Source organism: Pongo pygmaeus, chromosome 19, assembly GCF_028885625.2.
Source record: "Pongo pygmaeus isolate AG05252 chromosome 19, NHGRI_mPonPyg2-v2.0_pri, whole genome shotgun sequence".
NCBI classification, from domain to species: Eukaryota; Metazoa; Chordata; class Mammalia; order Primates; family Hominidae; genus Pongo; species Pongo pygmaeus.
Genome location: NC_072392.2, coordinates 101297066 through 101316445, shown reverse-complemented (window position 1 = coordinate 101316445; position 19380 = coordinate 101297066). Strand labels below are relative to the sequence as shown.

The window sequence follows — 19380 nt, the reverse complement described above, 5'->3', positions numbered from 1 at the left end:
CAGGTGTTGGGCATTGGGAGCAGGGTTGTGCCTCCTACCCGGGGGCTGGGGGTGCCTGGATCAAATCCGCCAGAACCGGGACCCAAGAAGTCAGAGGGCATCAGAAAAACGCAAAGACCCACTGGCACCAGGCAGGTCATACTCCACGAATTTGTACATTCAGGCTTTTGGTACCCAAAGTTGGTGTTTCCACAGCGACAGGGCCCAAATGGCCATTGAACTCTCCTCTAGCCTGCAAGAGCCAGTGTGGGTCTCAGGCAGCTGACAGCCTCCGGAGGGTGCACGGACGGGCTGAGCAGGGGCATCTTCCTTGCTGGGCACGGCACAGGTGACCAGGCCAGGGTGCAGCTGCATGGCCGCACTGACTGCTGAGCAGGTTCTGAAGGGCCATCTACGTATGCGCTGGGGACAGGACCCTCCCCCAGTAATGGTGCCCCAGCAGCCTGCTGTGAGCCCCGCCTTCCACAGCCACATCAGACTCACATGGTCCTCTTTGGGTCACCAGGGACTCTGGGCTGAGTCCTGCACCTTTAGTAGCTGAATAACCACATTTGTTCTCAGGACCTGGCCCGGGCTCCCCTGCCCCAGCCTCTCCAGCCCCTCTCATGCCCCATGTGGGCTCTTAGCACTCCCTGCGTAGACTGCACTCACCCCGCCACATTAGAACCACGGACTCATCTTCCCCTCCAGACCGTGGCAGGCACCACAGAAAGAAATGCGCTTTCAGCACGGTCCAGCGCACACTGGCATAGAACGTGCAAAACCAACACAAGCTTTACAAATCAATGCGGCTCTTACTATATGGGACAGACTCAGACTTTATTTTTAGGAATTGCCAGTCAGAGCCCAGTGTACTGACCCCATGACCCCTGGTATACCGGCCACAACCTGCAATTTGAAAACTACCCTAGGCCCTGGCACCGAGCCCTTCCCAGAGTGGATGCCCAGGAACGCTTGCAGATTCCATCCAGTCACGGGGACGGCCGGGCTGCCAGCTTCTTCGGTGATCCACGCCAACACTGCCCCTGCCTCCCTGGTGACTTGGCGGGCCAGGTGCACGCGGCGGCTTCTCAGTCCAGCGGTCATGTCTGCGCACCGACCATGTGAAGCCGCAGCACCGAGCGCCCCTCAGCCAGCAGTGCAATGTGGGGAGCATTGGTGCGGCTCCCCAGGTCGGCCAGGTGTCTCGCCTGCATCGGCCGACTTGACTCCACTTTGCCATGAGGAATGGATGCCTCTGTGGACACCAGGGCCACTTGGCCAGGACATGGCAAAGCTGAGGGCAGGTCCCGGTGTGGCCCCTGGACTGGCTTCACACACTGTCCTGACGTGGCTTCTCCCATGGGCTGGCATCACACCTGCTTCTCAGCAGCTGTCTTCCACGTGAGCTGGCAGGGCCAGCTGGGGAGGACGTCCGAGGGAGGCCGAGGCGGATGCGGGGGCGGCTCCAACTTCGACAGTGATGTCAGGGGCACCACAGGGCTCTCACAAGGTCTCATGCAAGACGCAGAGGTGTCCTGGAATGTCCTGCTTCCCATTTATCCTCAGCGTTCTCTCAGGCACCAGTCGATCCCAGCCCTTTCTCCCACGTGTGAAAAATGTTGTGTAACTCATGGGAGTGAGTTCCATAAATCACACTTGGAACCCCCATGAGACATCTTCCACCCCTATTTAGGAGGAGAGTGTCTAATTGAACACAGAACGTTGTTCAGCACAGGCCTTTCCCGTCCACGTAAGCTGCTAACAACACAGGTGCCCCTGCATTGAGCGTAACTGGGGCCGCACCCACTTGGCGTCCGCAGGCACCTGCCATCCACCGTAGATTCTCTCAAGACTTGGAGAGCTGTGGGCTTAGGTCACCTCCAAATCCGCCTCGAGTGCTGAGTGTGCAGCAGGGCAGCCCCGGCTTGCAGGGCTGTCCCACGGAGGTGAGGCTGCAGTCTCATTGTGCATCTCCTCCTCCTGCCAACCTGAGAGCTGGCTCCTCTGAGTCACCCTGTCCCACCCTCCGGGTCCTAACTCCAATTCCTGCAGGGTGGCCTCCGCAGTGAGAAGAGCCTCAGGCCTCGGGACACCTGTGGGATCCTGCAGTCACCACCCCAGGGCCAGGGAAGCAGGTGCCCCAGGGCGCAGCTCCAGCTGACAACAAGCAGAGGCTCCTTGCTGCTCAGATGGAGAATTCTCCAGGCTTATGGAGGTCCAGGGTCCAGCCCTCGATGTGGACCCTCAGCAGAGCACACTGTTCCTGGCCCCCTCCCCGCTCCTTCCCGGCCCCTGTCCCAGCCTCCTGGGCATGAAACGCTCCATGTGCAAGCCCCTGACTCCGGCTCTGCGTTCTGGGCTCAGGTGGGACGGGGGAATCCAAGACAAACATGGTCCCTGGTACTTGATGCTCACCTAGAACCCACAGCGAGCATCTGCCCGGCTGATCACAGAACGGTTCTTGTGACAGGAACCTCCCCCTTCCTGGAGGCCCAGGGGAGGAGGGCAGGCTCTGGCTTCAGGTCAGTCACGTGGCACTGGGCTTTAATGAGGTAATATTTGCTTGGAAGTTTGGAGACGCTCAGTCAGTCGGATCTCCTTCTCTTTCCGGAAGGCCTGACGGCGCAGGTCGGTGGAGCCAACACTGATAGCGTGCTGCCTTGGGCAAGGTGCTAGGTAGGGCCGGTTCCTCCAAGGGGCCACATGAGGCCGTCCCTTCCCTCTGATGTGTAATAGAATTTCAGGGATCTGCAGAACGCCATCACCTCAACTTCTCTGTCCAGGCTCTGCAATCCACAGGCTTGACTCTCCTTTCGTAGGATCAGCCCGTAGCCCCCGGAGGTCCAGGCCGGTACCCCCACCCCCGGCTCAGAATTATCCCCCTGAATCGACACAGGGTTTCCCTGTGCAATTGGCATCCTAGAATCCCCAACAGGTCTGAATCCCAGGAACGTGGGCGGCTGAAAAATGGAACTCGAGGGACCACATCCGCACTTAGTCTGCTGTCCCGGAGACTTTTTCATTTATTTTTTTGTAGATTACTTTTTTAAAAAGCATGGGCTGCAACTCCTTAATGAGTCATTAAATCCACATGGTGAGTCACAGTCAGCCTTTAAATAGCTGAGACAGAGTAGGAGAGCTGACCTCAGTGCACATGCTTCCAAACAGCCAGGCTGCCCTCATGGGCTGCGTTATTATGGGGGTGCTACAGTCACCACGTGCAGAGTCTCCTACAGTCTCGAGCGACCCTGACCTCCAGGCAGCACCCATTGCCTAGGGGAGGTCGAACCATGTCTGTTGAGGTTCATCCCCTCTGGAGACTTGGACACAGGAAGGTCTTGGGGATCAGGCTGTCGCAGGAACCCGTCGGGCTCTTGTCTTTAAAGTTTGAACTCAGCCCTCAGTAGCTGCACTCACGGCAGATCATTCTTACTGGGGACCCAGTGTCCCCCAAATCTAACACCGTCCATGCAGACCTGCAGGGAACCCCCCCACCCAGCACCAAGTCTAACACCGTCTGTGCGGACCTGCAGGGAACCCTCCCACCCAGCACCGAGTCTAACACCGTCCATGTGGACCTGCAGGGAAATCTCCCACCCAGCACCGAGTCTAACACCGTCCGTGGGGACCTGCAGGGAACCTCCCACCCAGCACCGAGTCTAACACCGTCCGTGGGGACCTGCAGGGAAATCTCCCACCCAGCACCAAGTCTAACACCGTCCGTGGGGACCTGCAGGGAAATCTCCCACCCAGCACCGAGTCTAACACCGTCCGTGCAGACCTGCAGGGAACCTGTGTCCCCCCACCCAGCACTGAGAGGCTGCTGTGCAGTTCTTCGATTTGGAGACCTGATGTCTTGGTCCATTTGTGAGGCTGTAACAAAATACCTCTGACCGTGTGATTGATGAACAATAGAAATGTATCACACACAGTTCTAGAGGCTGAGAAGTCCAGGATCCAGGCGCCAGCAGACTTGGTGGTTGGTGATGGCCTGTTCCCCAGAGATGGCACCTTCTGTGGGTCCTCACGTGGAGGAAGGGACAGAAGGGCTCCTTCAAGTCTCGTAAAAGGGCACTCATCCGTCATGAGAGGAGAGCCCTCACGCCCCAGTCACCTCCTTAAAGCCCCATCTCCTAACCACATCACCTTGGGGGTTAGGTGTCAACATATGGTTTGGGGGGACACACACATTGAGACCACAGCACCTACTCCAGGCCCCTGGCAACTGGTACTGAGTCCTCTGAATATAGCCAGTATTTGCCAAAACCTTTTGCACAAACAACAATTAAAAATAAAGAAAACTGGCTATCTGCAATGGCTCTCACTTGTAATCCCAGCAGTTTGGGAGGCCAAGAGCTGGAGACCAGTCTGAGCAACAGCAAGACCCCATCTCTACAAAAATAAAATAAAATAAATAATAAATACAACTGCCCATTCAGTGAACCCGAAGCTGTGGGGCGTTTTGTGTCACTTCCTCTGCTGGTGCCCACGTGACGTCAATCATCTTTCATCAGCACCTCACTTCCCTCTGAATGAAGAACACACGATCTCAACCTGGCCAGCTCTGAGGTCCCAGGTCCTCTTTCCTGTCTCTCTCCAGTGCCTTCTGTCCATGCCCTCTGCTGGCCGCTCCCCGAGGATCTTCCTACTGCGAGGGCAGTGATCTCAGGCCCCACCACCCTTGGATTTCAGGACCCCACCTCCGCAACCCTGTGTTTCTGAAATGCACCTTGGCACTTTGAATGTTCCCAAAAAGGAGATTCTAATCAAATTTGAATTAGGGGGAAGTCAGTGAAAAGCAAATTTCTGGCACCAGGAAATGTACAGGAAGGAAGGTGGAAGGCAAGCCCAGTTCTGGACACCATGCGCTGTGGAGGCGCAGAAGCCATCTGTGACCCCTGACCTCTTGCCCTTACCACCTTATCATGAGCCTACGGCGCATTCTGGCAGCTACAGGGCTACTTTTTACCGAGTCCTTTACAATGAAATGATTCCTAGTACCCCAACCTCTGGAGAACATGAGGTCCCTGGAAGCAAATTCTCAGATAGCTTTTGCTGAACAGTAAATAAGGCTGCATTTTCACTCATGTGACTTAAGCATTCCACTTGTAAAACAGGCTTTGCAAACAAGGAGGCAATTTAAGGGGAAAAAATCATCTATGAAGTGATGCTTAACAGAAGTTTGGCTTTGTTGTAACAGTTAATTGATAGAATGATTTGCATTTAATCTTAGTTTTGGACAGCCAAGGATTTGTCCAGGAAGGGCTGCTTACAGCCGTGCTCATTAATTGTGAATTACTCATTACTTCAGATCAGCTGGAACAAATCCCAAGTGGGCTTAATCTCTGTGTGCAGGCAGCCCAGGGCTAATGGCAGCAGTCCTTTTTATTGACCCCCACGGCCCTGTCCCCAGTCAACCTCCTCCAAGCAGGGAGGTTCCAGAGGCCTCACAGCCGCCTGGGAGACCCCTCATGGCAGGCCGCTCCCTTGACAAGTTCAGGACTGCTGGGGTTCCTGGCCGCGCGTTCAGGACTCAAATCTGGAGATATCCACTCTGTGCTTCTCAAGTATAAGGTTAGATAGAGATGGGGCCTGGCCTGTGTTCCTGGCAGGGAAGGCCACCTCTGAGCTCCCCCAGAGCCCCGCCGCCTTCTCCGGGTTCCCAGTCCTGCAGTTCCCAAGGCTGCGTGCAGAGGCGGAAATGAGGGCAAAGGTGGAGGGTACCCGGAGCCACTGGGGTCATGTCTTTTCCTGGGCACCCCTTCTCCTGGGGGACCTCACAGTGGGGTCAGGGCCTCACTCCCGGGCACCCTTCCTCCTGGGGGACCTCACAGTGGGGTCAGGGCCTCACTCCCGGGCATCCCTCCTACTGGGGGACCTCCTGGTGGGGTCAGGGCCTCACTCCCGGGCACCCCTCCTCCTGGGGGACCTCAGAGTGAGGTCGGGGCCTCACTCCCAGGCACCCCTCCTACTAGGGTACCTCCTGGTGGGGTCAGGGCCTCACTCCCAGGCACCCCTCCTCCTGGGGGACCTCAGAGTGGGATCAGGGTCTCACTCCCGGGCACCCCTCCTCCTGGGGGACCTCGCAGTGGGGTATGGGCCTCACTCCCGGGCACCCCTCCTACTAGGGGACCTCCTGGTGGGGTCAGGGCCTCACTCCCAGGCACCCCTCCTCCTGGGGAAGCTAACCCCGGGCACCCCTCCTCCTGGGGGACCTCACAGTGGGGTCAGGGCCTCACTCCCGGGCACCCCTCCTCCTGGGGGACCTCACGGTGGGGTCAGGGCTTCACTCCCGGGTACCCCTCCTCCTATGGGAGCTAACCCCGGGCACCCCTCCTCCTGGGGTCAAGGCCTCAGCCCTGGGCACTTCTCCTGGGGGACCTCCTGGTGGGATCAGGACCTCACCCCGGGCACTCCTCCTCCGGAGGACACCCCGGTGGGGTCAGGGCCTCCCCCGTCACCTGGGACCGTCACGTGTCCTGCACGCCCTGCTCTCCCCACCGCGTCTGTCTGAAAGGACACCCTGCACTCCCCTCGTCCTCCCAGGTCAGGTAGCACAGCCCACAGCCCGCGTGAAACGCAACGACTGTTTTACACATCAGCCTTGTTTAAGGCTTTACAGCAACCTCCAGGCCGCCTGGCTCGGGTTTGCAGCGCGGCGCCCTCGCACAGCCCCGCCTTCCCCGCGGCGGCGTCTACAGGGGACCAGAGATCGTAACGCGCGCCCTAGCAAGAGGCTTCCACCAGCCAAGGAGCAGGCCGCGAGAGGTGACCCGGGACCGGGGCGTGGCCCAGGGCGGAAGACGGAGGCCGCGACCTCCCGGCCCCGCCCCGCGCGTAGCAGCCCCGCCCCTGCCACGCCCCGCCGGGCAGGCCCACCCCGATGGACGCCGCTCTGCACCAATCGGAGATTGCCTGGCCTCAGACCCGCCTCCTGGTGCCGCCCGCGCAGGCGCCGTAGGCCGAGGCGGAGGGACGAGCAGAGCCGGCGTGGGCGGGGCGTCCGAGGAGCGCCAGGCCATGAAGGCCCACGTGGTAGGTGCCCGGGGGAGGGTGTCCCGCCGCGCAGGCTGGTCCTCGCGTCCCCTCACCCCGCCCTCCAGTCCTCTCCCGCTCCGGGGTTCGCAGCCCCGCACCGCCTCTCGGGCTCACCTACGGGGTCTCCGCCCTGAGCAGCCCTTAGGCCCAGCGGGCGAGCGCGGCTGCGCATGCGGGGGACGCTCGGGATTGGACCCCGCGGGGCGCGGCCGAGATCTGCAGCTCCGGCTGCGCTTCCTGCTCCCCGTCCCGCGAGCGTGGCCTCCTCACCGACCTTCCTCGTTCTGATTTTGAAGCTTCCGGGCTCGGAGCTCATGCAGTTCCCCGTTCGCCCTCACCTGGTCGTGGGGTGGACGGACGGCGCACCTGCCTCGTCCCCGCCCGCCGGCCCCGTCCCCGCCCGCCGGCCCCGTCCCCGCCCGCCGGCCCCGTCCCCGCCCGCCTGCCCCGCGCTCCTTCCCCGCGCCCGCACACCTGCCTCGCTCCCGCGCACCTGCCCCCGCACCTCACACACCTGGTCCTCGCACCTGCGCACCTGCCGCACTCCTACGCACCTGCCTTGCCCCTGCACACCTGCCCCGCCCCCGCACACCTGCCTCGCCTCCGCGCACCTGCCCCACACCCCACACACGTGCCCCGCGCTCCTGCCTCGCCCCCGCGCACCTGCCCCGCGCATCTGCCTTGCTCCCGCACCCCTCACACCTGGTCCGCAGACCTGCCCCACACCCTGTACACTGTCCGCACCCGCACACCTCCCCATGCCCCACGCCTGCCTGCACACCTGTCCGTGTGCCCCCACACAACCCTGCACCCCACACATCTGCCGTCACACATTCCCGGCACACTTGCCCATGCCCCACACACCCGTCTTGTGCCTGCACACCTGCTTCACACACCTGCTCTGCGTCCTGCATACGTGCCCGTGCCCCATACCTGCCTGTGCACCTGCCCTGCACACCTGCCTGCACATCCCACACACCTACCTGCACACCTGCTTCGTGTCCACACACCTGCCTGTGTGCCCAGCACACTTACCCCAAACACGTGCCCTAAAGACCTGCCCACAAGCCCCGAACACCTTCTCCGTGCTCTGGCAGAGGCTGGAGCAAAGGCCCTCAGGGTTCAGACCGAGGCAATAGGCTGATGCAGTGAACAACCACAGGGGTGTAGTATTAGCAGTCGCCCAAAGGCTCAGGATGTTTTCTTTTTTTTCTTTTTTTTTTCTTTTTTCCAGACTTTTTTCTTTTTTATTCTAGTCTTACTAAAATTGGGGACAGGTGAATCAAGGTCTATCTTTGATAGAAACATTATATTTTGTAGATCTTGAGAAAAATTATTTCCTTCTTTTCCTTTAAGTAAATCCAAACTAAGGTAAATTTGTAAATAAATTAGGGAACTCGTTTTGTTTTTTTTTTAATTTTTATTTTTTGAAATGGAGTTTCACACTCGTTGCCCAGGCTGGAGTACAATGGCGCGATCTCGGCTTACCGCAACCTCTGCCTTCTGAGTTCAAGTGTTTCTCCTGCCTCAGCCTCCCGAGTAGCTGGGATTACAGGCGTGCACCACCACACCAGGGTAATTTTGTATTTTTAGTAGAGACGGGGTTTTTCCATGTTGGTCAGGCTGGTCTCGAACTCCCAACCTCAGATGATCTGCCCGCCTCGGCCTCCCAAAGTGCTGTGATTACAGGCGTGAGCCACTGCGCCTGGCCAGAACTCGTTTTATTCTTATAAACCTAAGTCCAGGAAGAGATAAAGTGAGGTTTCATTTGTAAAGAACTTGACTAAATTGTGTTTTCAACACAATTTCAACTTTTCTTTTTTGGATATAGATTAAGGGTGAGGACAGACTAATCTCTGAGTATCGCTCCGTATCACTTAATATTATGATGTATAAAATTAAGACTTAACTCCTCTAATCGGTTGTTTTGTTGGCATTGAGTTTCACTGGTTTTACTCCATCCCACTTTAGACATTTTGTTTTGGGCTGCACGAGAAAAGGACAATGCTAGTGGCAAGCCAGCCCAAAACAACGTGTAGGACAAAGGAATCTAGAGATGGACGTCAGGCCTCCCATTTGCTCAGCTGGGTTCTTTGAACACCTCCTGCCCGATACTTCGTTAAAACATTGTTTTTTGTGGGCCAGGGGTTACTTAAAGGGGTTACTTTGTTGCAGGTTTTCTAACATGGTTTGCGGAAATGCTTATTCCACCTAGAACATGACCAATCAACGCCTGTAGTCCCAGCTACTCAGGAGGCTGAGGCAGGAGAATGGCGTGAACCCGGGAGGCAGAGCTTGCAGTGAGCCGAGATCGCGCCATTGCACTCCAGGCTAGGCCACAGAGCCAGACTCCGTCTCAAAAAAAAACAAAAACAAAAAAACCAACCAGTTATTTTCATGAGTGAGTTGGAAGGTACCCAGATACTTGCTTCAACCAAAATGATGTTTCTGATCAGTGATTGGAAAACTCATGATTTACCATTGAATTGGGAACAATTTGATGCCTTTCAGTTTTTTTGTTTTGTTTTGTTTTTTTGAGACGGAGTCTCGCTCTGTCTCCCAGGCTGGAGTGCAGTGGCGCGATCTCAGCTCACTGCAAGCTCCGCCTCCCGGGTTCATGCCATTCTCCCGCCTCAGCTTCCTGAGTAGCTGGGACTACAGGCACCTGCCACCATGCCTGGCTAATTTTTTGTATTTTTAGTAGAGACGGGGTTTCACCATGTTAGCCAGGATGGTCTCAATCTCCTGACCTTGTGATCCGCCCGCCTCGGCCTCCCAAAGTCCTTTCAGTTTTTTTTTTTTTTTTTCGCTTTCAAAAACATATAGAAGGCAGTTCAGGGAAAGCTAAGACATAAAGAATCTCACGAGCATGTGAAGAGCCTGGAGAAAAGGAGTGGACACCTTTGGTTTGTCACGGCATGTGTGCGGGTGGTGAAGGGGAGCTAAATTAGAACCATGGAAAGGGAACTAGGTTTTCACACTTCTATTAATCCATTTCTTTTGAATTCCAGTCTATTATCCTTCCAGTCCACAACGCTGAACCGTGGCTGGATGAATGTTTGAGGTCTGTTTTGCAACAGGATTTTGAAGGCACCATGGAGCTGTCTGTTTTCAATGATGCCAGTAAGGTTTGTATGAACTTCCTGTCGGGTGACTTAGCCCCAGTGTAAGCAACAGTTGACTGTTTGGAGGGAAGTTTCCTGACCTGCCAGCGTTCTGCTTTCAGGACAAGTCTGGGGCTATCATTGAAAAATGGAGAGTGAAGCTGGAAGATTCCGGTGTCCACGTGATCATTGGGGGGCACGATTCTCCTTCTCCCCGAGGCGGTAAGTAAAGATGCTTAGTTTATTAAACTATAATTCGTGGTTTCTTATCAACTTACATACTGAAACAGTTTCATGTTGTTCAAATACTGACAAAAAGTATCCTGGTGGTAACTGGGTCTACCACTTATTAAGAACCTAGTAGAGGCCGGGTGTGGTGGCTCACACCTGTAGTCCCAGCACTATGGGAGGCCAAGGCAGGTGGATCCCTTGAGGTCAGGAGTTCAAGACCAGCGTGGCCAACATGGTGAAACCCCATCTTTACCAAAAAATACAAAAATTAGCCGGGCGTAGTGGCCATGCCTGTAATCCCAGCTACTTGGGAGGCTGAAGCATGAGAATTGCTTGAACCCAGGAGGCAGAAGTTGCAGTGAACCGAGATCATGCCACTGCCCTCCAGCCTGGGTGACAGAGCAAGACTCCATCTCAAAAAAGAGAGAGAGAGAGAGGAAGGAAGGAAGGAAAGAAGGAAGGAAGGAGAGGAGGAGAAAAATGAAAGACAGAGAAAAGAAAGAAAAGAAAGAACCTGGTAGACCTAAAATTTCTTACTCTTTGGTAGGGATTTATTATAGACCTAAATTTCTTATTCTTTGGTAAGGATTTATTATAGACCTAAATTTCTTATTCTTTGAAAAGGATTTATTATAGACTTAAGTTTCTTATTCTTTGGTAGGATTTGTTATAGACCTGGATTTCTTATTCTTTGGTAGGGATTTATTATAGACCTAAATTTCTTATTCTTTGGTAGGATTTATTACTATGATGTGAATGTCTGTGTCCACCCCCGAATTCATATTTGGAACTCCCAGGGTGATAGTATTAGGATGACATTAGGTGGGGACTTTGGGAGGTGATTAGGACATGAGGGTGGGGCCTCACCAATGAAATCAGTGCCCTAATAAAAGAGGCCACACAGAGCTCCCTCACCCCTCCTGCTCTGTAAGAACACAGAGAGAAGGCACCTCTGTGAGCCAGGAAGGGGCCTCACCAGACACCGAATCTGCTGGAGCGTTACTCTTGGATTTCCCAGCCACCAGAACTGTGAGAAGCCCCTTCTGCCACCCAGTCTGGGGTATTCTGCAGTGCCACACAGTGTCACACAGGCTCTTCCCTCCCTGGCAACCGCTCCTCTGCTTTCTGTCTGTGTAGATTTGCCTGTTCTGGACGTTTCATATGAATGGAGTCAGGTTCCACGTGCTCTTTTGTAACCGGCTTCATTTAGCATAACGTTTTAACGTTCCTCTGTGCTGTGGCGTGTATCCGTGCTCCATTCCTTTTTCTGGGAGGATGATACTCAGTTGTACATAAGTACCATGTTTTGTGTGTCCGTTTGTCAGGCAGTGGACATTTGAGTTGTTCTACCCTTTGCTGCTGTGAATGGTGACAGTCTGAACATTTGTGTACAGTTGTTTGAACACTGGTTTTCAAATCCTTTGGGTATATTCTTTGGTGTAGAATTTCTGGCTCATATTGTAATTCTGTGTTTAACATACTGAGGAGCTGCCAAACTTTTCCACAGTGGATGCGTTTTACATTCCTACCAGCAGTGTATGAACGTTCCAATTTCTACATATCCTCATCGACACTTGCTATTTTCTGTTTTTAAATTATAGCCATGATAGCGGGTATGAAGTGGTGTCTCATTGTGGTTTCAATTTGAATGTCCTTGTTGACTGAAGATGTTGTGCCTCTTTTCATGTGCTTGTTGGCCATTTATCTATCTTCCTTGGGCCAGGCATGGTGACTCACGCCTGTAATCCCGGCACTTTGGGAGGCTGAGACGGGTGGATCACCTGAGGTCAGGAGTTTGAGACCAGCCTGGCCAACATGATGAAACCCTGTCTCTACTAAAAATACCACACACAAAAAATTAGCCAGGTGTGGTGGCGGGCGCCTGTAATCTCAGCCACTTGGGAGGCTGAGGCAGGAGAATCGCTTGAACCCAGGAAGCAGAGGTTGCCCTGAGCTGAGATGGTGCCACTGTACTTCAGCCTGGGTGACAGAGTGAGACTCCATCTCAAAATAAATAATAAAAGATAAATGGGCCTGGTTTGGTGGGTCACGCCTGTTATCCCAGCGCTTTGGGAGGCCAAGGCAGATCGATCACCAGAGGTCAGGAGTTTGAGACCAGCTGCCCAACATGGTGAAACCCCATCTCTACTAAAAATACAAAAATTAGCCGGGCATAGTGGCGCACGCCGGTAATCCCAGCCACTCAGGAGGCTGAGGCAGGAGAATCGCTTGAACCCAGGAGGTAGAGGTTGCTGTGAGCCGAGATCGCGCCATGGACTCCAGCCTGGCAACAAGAGCGAAACTCCGTCTCAAAAAATAATAAATAAATAAATAAATATATATATATATATATATCTTCCTTGAAGAAATGTTTATTCAAGTATTTTGGCCATTTTAAAAATTGAGCTGTATGTGTTTTCATTGTTGAATTGTAAGAGCTCCTTATATCTTCTGGATACTAGAGCTTTATTATATATAATTTGCAATTTTTTTCCCATTCTTTGGGTTATCTTTTCACCCTCTCGAGAGTGTCCTTTGATGCACAAAAGGCTTATGATTTTGATGAAGACAAAAATCTAATTTATTATTTCTTTTGTGGCATGTGCTTTTGGTGTCATTTCTAAGAAGCCACGGCTAAATCAAGGTCATGAAGATTTTATCTGTATGTTTTCTTCAGAATTATACTTGTAGCTCTTATATTTAGGCCTTTGATCCATTTTGACTTAACTTGTATGTATGGTGTGAAGCAGAGGTCCAGCTTCATTCTTTTGTAAGTAGATACTCAGTTTTTCCAACACCATTTAAAAGACTATTCTTTCTCCACTGAATTGTCTTGGTATTCTTGTCAAAAATCCATTAACCATAAACGTATGGATTCATTCCTGGACTCCAAATTCTATTCCGTTGGTTTATATGTCTGTCCTTACACCAGTACCTCATTGTTTTGATTACTTTAGCTTTGTGACAAGTTTTGTGAATTGTTTTCTTAATTTCCTTTGAGACTGCTCATTTCTAGGGGATAAACAACTGATTTTTCTTAGTGTTGACCTTGTATTCTACAATTATTAGCTCTAATAGTTTATTAGCTCTAATAGTTTGTTCTTTGTGGGATTTTAGGATTTCCTGTATTTAAGATCATATTATCTATGAGTAGAGATAGTTTTGCTTCTTCTTTTACAATTTAGATTCTTTCTTTCTTTTTCTTTCTTTCTTTTTTTTTTTGAGACAGAGCCTCACTCTGTCATCCAGGCTGGAGTGCAATGGCACGGTCTCAGCTCACTGCAAGCTCCGCCACCTGGGTTCAAGCAATTCTCCTGCCTCAGCCTCCTGCGCAGCTGGGACTACAGGCGTGCGCCACCACAACCAGCTAATTTTTTTGTATTTCTAGTAGAGACGGGGTTTTGCCATGTTGGCCGGGCTGGTCTCAAATGTCTCACCTCAGGTGATTCGCCCGCCTCGGCCTCCCAAAGTGCTGGGATTACAGGTGTGAGCTGCCGCACCCGGCTTTTATCTTTCTTAATTGCTCTGGCTAATGTTTCCAGGACAGTGCTGAATAGAAGTGGTGAAAGTGGGCATCCTTGCTTAGGTTCTCCTAAGCAATTTTAGGGGAAAAGCTTTCAGTCTTTCACCATTGAATATGATATTAGCTGTAGGTTTTTATAAATGCCATTTGTTACGCTAAGGAGGGTCCCTTTTAATTCTAGTTTGTTGAATTTTTAAATCATGAAAGGGTGTCGGATTTTGTCCAATGCCTTTTCTACACCAATTTGAGATGATCATATAGTGTTTTCCCCTTTATCTGTTAAGATGTTATATTAAGTTGATTGACATCCTATGTTGAACCACCCTTGCATTATTGGTATACTGCTGGATTCAGTTTGCTAGTATGTTGTTGAAGATTTTTGCATATATATTTCTAAGGGATATTGGCCTATAGGTTCCTATTCATATGATATCTTTGTGTGGCTTCCGTATCAGAGTAATACTGGCCTCATAGAATAAGTGTTTCTTTCTCTTGTGTTTTGGAAGAGTTTGGGAAGGATTGGTGTTAGTAGTTCTCTGTGTTTGGTGGAATTCATCAGTGAAGTCGCCTGACTCTGGGCTTTTTTGTTGGGAGTTTTTGTTTTTTTTTATTACTGAGTCAATCTCTCTATTTGTTATAGGTGTGTTGAGTTTTTTTTTTATTTCTTCTTGAGTCAATTTTGGTAGTTTGTTTGTTTCTAGGAATTTGTCCATTTCATCTAGGTTATCTAATTTTTTGGCATACGTTATTCTTCACACTGTCATAATCCTTTTAGTTTCTGTTAAGTTTGGGAGTCATGTACCACTTTTTATTTCAGCATTTTGAGCTGTCTTTCCTTCTTTCTCAGTCTAGCTGGGTTTGTCAATTTTGTTGACCCTCTTCAAAGAATCAGCTTTTTTTGTTGATTTGCTATTGTTTTGTTATTGTTTGTTTATTTTCACTCTAGTCTTTACTATTTCCTTCCTTCTGCTAGCTGTGTTTTTAGTTTGTTTTTCTTTTTCTAGCTTCTTAAGGTGTACTTTTAGGTTCTTGATTTTAGACCTCTTTTACGTAGGCATTTATAGCTATAAATTCCTTTCTATGCACTGATATTTCTACATGCTGAAAGTTTTGGTTTGTTGTGTTTTTGTTTTCGTTTGTCTGAGTATATTCTAATTAGCCTTATGATTTCTTCTTTGACATATTGGTTGCTGAAGAGTATATGGTTTAGCTTTCATTTATTTATGAATTTTTCAGTTTTACTTCTGTTATTTATTTCTAGTTTCATTTCACTGTGGTCAGAGAAGATATTTCATATAATTTCAATCTTTAAAAAAATGTTTAAGGTACGTTTTATGTCCGGACGTGTCATCTGTCCTGGAGAATGTGCCATGTGCACCTGAGAATGTGTGTTCTGCTGCTGTCGAGTGGAGTATTCTGTATATTTCTGCTAAGTCTAGTTGGTTTATAGTATTGTTCAAGTTCTCTGTTTCTTTATTATCTTCTGTGTAGATGTTCTCTCCATTATTGAAAGTAGAATGTTGAATCTCCGACTGTTAGGGTAGAACTATTTCTCCCTCCAGTTCAGTCATTCTTTGCCTTACTTAATTTTGTGACCCTCTTGTTAGATGTGTACGGTTTTATACTTGTTATATCTTCTTGATCAATTGACTCTTTTATCAATATATAGTCTTTCTTTGTCTTTTCTAATAATTTTTTAGTTGAAGTCTATTTTGTCTGATATTAGTACAGCCACGCCAGCACTCTTTGATTACTAGTTGCGTGGAATATCTCTTTCCCTTGTTTCACTTTCGGCCTACTTGTGCCTTTGGATCTGAAGTGAATTCCTCATATAGACAGCATTTAGATGGATCATAATTTTCAAGATCCATTCTGCCAGTTTTTGCCTTTTAATTGGAGAATTTACTCCATTTACATTTAAAGTGATTTCTGACAAGGAAGGACTTTTGCCATTTTGCTATTTGCTTTCTTTATGTCTTATGGCTTTTTTATTCCTCAATCCTGTATTACTACCTTCTTTTCTGTTTAATTGCTTATTTCTGATGTGCCATTTTGATTCCCTCATTTCCTTTTCTGTATATTTCTAAGTGATCATCTTAGTGGTTACTGTGAGGATTACAGTGAACATCTTAAATTTATAACAATGTAGTTTGAATTAACACTTAGCTTCAATCATGTAACATTAACATAAATTCATAAATTATTTTCATGAACATAGATTTATAATTGTTTCTTGGTGTGTGTGTGGCAGTAGGGGGCAGTGGCTCACTCTGTCACCCAGGCTGGAGTGCAGTGGCATGATCTTGTCTCACTGCAGCCTCCACCCAGTGGGTTCAAGTGATTATTGTGCCTCAGCCTCCCAGGTAGCTGGGAATACAGGTGCCTGCCAGCATGCCTGGGTAAGTTTTGTATTTTTGGTAGAGAGGGGGTTTGCCCTGTTGCCCAGGCTGGTCTCGAATTCCTGGACTCAAGTGATCCACCCGCCTCGGCCTCCCAAAGTGCTGGGATTATAGGCATGAGCCACAGCACCCGGCTTGTTTTCTGTATTTGTTTTAAAAGCATATAGGAAAAAATACAAACCAAAATAATACTGTCTTTTATATTTACCTGAATAGTAAACTTTATCCCTGTTCTTCATTTCTTCTTTGTCTGTGAGTTCCTGTTTAGTGCCCTTTAGTTTCAGCCCTACAATGAACTCCCTCAGTTTTTGTTTATCTTGGAATGTCTTAATTGCTTCTTCATTTTTGAAAGATGGCTTTGCTGGATATAGGATTCGTAATTGACAGTGTTTTTCTTTGAGCACTGTGAATACAGATGTTCCCCAACTTATGATAGTTCAACTTACCATTTTTCTACTTTACGATGCTGCAAAGGCAATACAAATTCAGTAGAAACTGGTTCTGTCACGATGCCAGGCAGTGGCCATGAGTCACAGCTCCCAGTCCCCCACGCATTTTTGACTTAAGATGTTTTAAACTTACAGTGGGTTTACCTAGACATAGGCTCACCCTAAGTTGAGGAGCATCTGTGTGTGACCCCATTGCCTGTGGCCTTCATTGTTTCTGATGAGAAGTAAGCAGTTAATCTTATTGAGGGTCTCTTGTAAGTGACAAGTGATTTTCTCTTGTCACTTTCAATATTTTGTCCTTATCTTTGGTTTCAGCATTTTTACTGTGATGTGTTTAGCTGCGAATCTTTTGTGTTTATCCTACATGGAGTTTGTTGAGCTTCCTGGATGTGTAGATGAATGTTTTTCAATAATTTGAGAATTTTTCAGCCATTATTTTTTCAAACTTTTCTGCTTATTTCTCTTGCCTTTCCTTGTGGTACTTGCATTGTGCATATGTTGGTACAGTTACTGGTATTCCAGCTTCTCTGAGATGCTTTTCACTTTCTTCGTTCTTCTTTCTCTCCATTTTCAGATTCAGACTTATCCATCTATCTCTGTGTTTGCTAATGTTTCTTCTGCATATTTAAATATACTCTTGAGCTCCTCCAGTAAAATTTTAGTAATTTGAGAATTTTTCAGCCATTATTATTATTATTATTTATTTATTTATTTATTTATTTATTTTTTTGAGATGGAGTCTCACTCTGTTACCCAGGCTGGAGTGCAGTGGCATGATCTCAGCTCACTGCAAGCTCCGCCTCCCGAGTTCACGCCATTCTCCTGCCTCAGCCTCCCAAGTAGCTGGGACTACAGGTGCTCGCCACCAGGCCCAGCTAATTTGTTGTATTTTTTAGTAGAGATGGGGTTTCACCATGTTGGCCAGGATGTTCTCGATCTCCTGACCTTGTGACCCACCCGCCTCGGCCTCCCAAAGTGCTGGGATTACAGGCATGAGCCACTGCGCCCGGCTTCAGCCATTATTTTTTCAAACTTTTTTTCTGCTTATTTCTCTTGCTCAAGAATATTTTTACGCTCAATTGACAGTTTGGCTGGGTATAGAATTCTAGGTGCGAAATAATTTTTCTTAGAATTTTAAAGGGATTGCCTCTTTATATTCTAGTGTCCATGTTTCTAATAAGAAATCTTATGCCAGTCTGACTCTTGTTATTTTAAAGGTATTGTTTCTCAAAGTATTTAAGATTTTTCTTTTTGTGCTTTTGAATTTTGAAATTTCATGATGCTGGGTCAAGGTGTGTCGAGGTTTCTTCATTCACCCTCTGTTTTTATGTTGAATGATGAGCTTGTGTTATTAGCTTTGATTGTAATAGATCGGGGTCCTTTCAGTTTGACTTTAAACTTTCCATATAAGACTTGAAAAAAATATGCCTGCCTATATTGCATGGGGCTGAGAAAGTCGAGGTTGGCAGATGATATGTTTTTAGTTGGTGGACAGGTTCCTACAGATTTTAGGAGTCACAGCTTCTCTAAAATAAGGGTCGTCAACTTTGCTGCATCTTAGAATCATCAGTGAGTTTTATAAAACCAGTGCCTTATTCTCACCCTAAGATATTCTCATGTAATTGGTCTGGGGTGCAGCATGGGCATTGAGATTTTAAAAGCTTTCTAGAAGATTCTGAGACACATCCAGGATCAGGAGCCACTGCTTTAGAATGTGCTCAGGAATGGGTGGCATCACCCCACTTTCTAGTGGACTTGGTCCTGAGGGAGTCTTACAGCTACGATGTATTTCAGGGGCAAGTGGCTGAGGGTTTACGTTTACGGTCCCTCTGGAATGTCCCCATGTGAGAGCCTGGGGAGTTAAGTCCTCTGTTGGGTCCTGTTCAGATCTGTGAGACTCACAAAATCACAGGCTCACCCGCGGGGTGTCTCAGTGGACAGGAGCAGCTCCTGGCCCCGGCTCTTCTCCTGCAGCGCTTTGGGGCTCAGAAGATGCAGGAGTAAAGTAGACTCGGGTGTGGGGCCAGGCTGGTGGGGTCGGCTCCACGGCCACCTTGCTCTGCCTCCGTTTTCTTATTTGTGAACAGGCCATGGTAGTCAGTACCCGTCTTGGAGTGCTGTGAGGTGTGAAATGAGCTAATCCGCAGTGTGTTTAGAACAGGTGCGGGCGGCGGGCGCTCAGCGATGTGTCTAGAACAGGTGCGGGCGGCGGGCGCTCAGCGGTGTGTCTAGAACAGGTGCAGGTGGCGGGCACTCAGCAGTGTGTCAAAAAGCCAGGGGCATAAACAGGTGCAGAGAGGAAATGCACCCGGGGAGGTGAGTGCCTGTTCTGCCCTGGGATGGATGGTGGGCGGCAGGCACTCAGGAGGTGTTGGCAGCTGTCGTCATCATCACTGCTGTTATCATCATCATCATCTTGTGTATTTGCAAGATGTTTTTTCCCAAGTTATATCTTGTTTTCATTATCTTTCATTGGTTTGAAATAGAAAACTCTTTATAAATTGATTATTATAGAATGTCTGTTTCAACTTGCTTCTGAAATGTGTGTAAACAAATTGGTTTTTGAAACTACTATAAACATCCTTTAATATTCTTTTTTTTTTTTTTGAGACAGAGTCTCACTCTGTCACCCAGGCTGGAGTGCGGTGGCGCGA

The 19380-nt window shown here is 49.4% G+C and overlaps 1 protein-coding gene across 13 annotated transcripts in view; it reads left to right on the top strand.

Moving 5' to 3' along the window:
• Positions 1-6931: 6931 nt before the first annotated feature.
• B3GNTL1 (UDP-GlcNAc:betaGal beta-1,3-N-acetylglucosaminyltransferase like 1) overlaps positions 6932-19380 on the top strand; it is a 96512-nt gene continuing 84063 nt past the window's right edge. For 12 of the 13 annotated variants that reach the window (XR_008494923.2, XR_010124589.1, XR_010124588.1 and 9 more), the window contains exons 1-3: positions 6932-7017; positions 10032-10148; positions 10247-10346. Coding sequence is in view for 6 of the 13 variants with exons in the window: in XM_063655875.1 (XP_063511945.1) it covers positions 7003-7017; positions 10032-10148; positions 10247-10346 (232 nt within the window). In the remaining 7 variants the exon portion in view is untranslated. Of the gene's footprint in view, positions 7018-8477; positions 8596-10031; positions 10149-10246; positions 10347-19380 lie in introns of all 13 variants that reach the window. The other variant, XM_063655876.1, reaches the window with a different exon arrangement.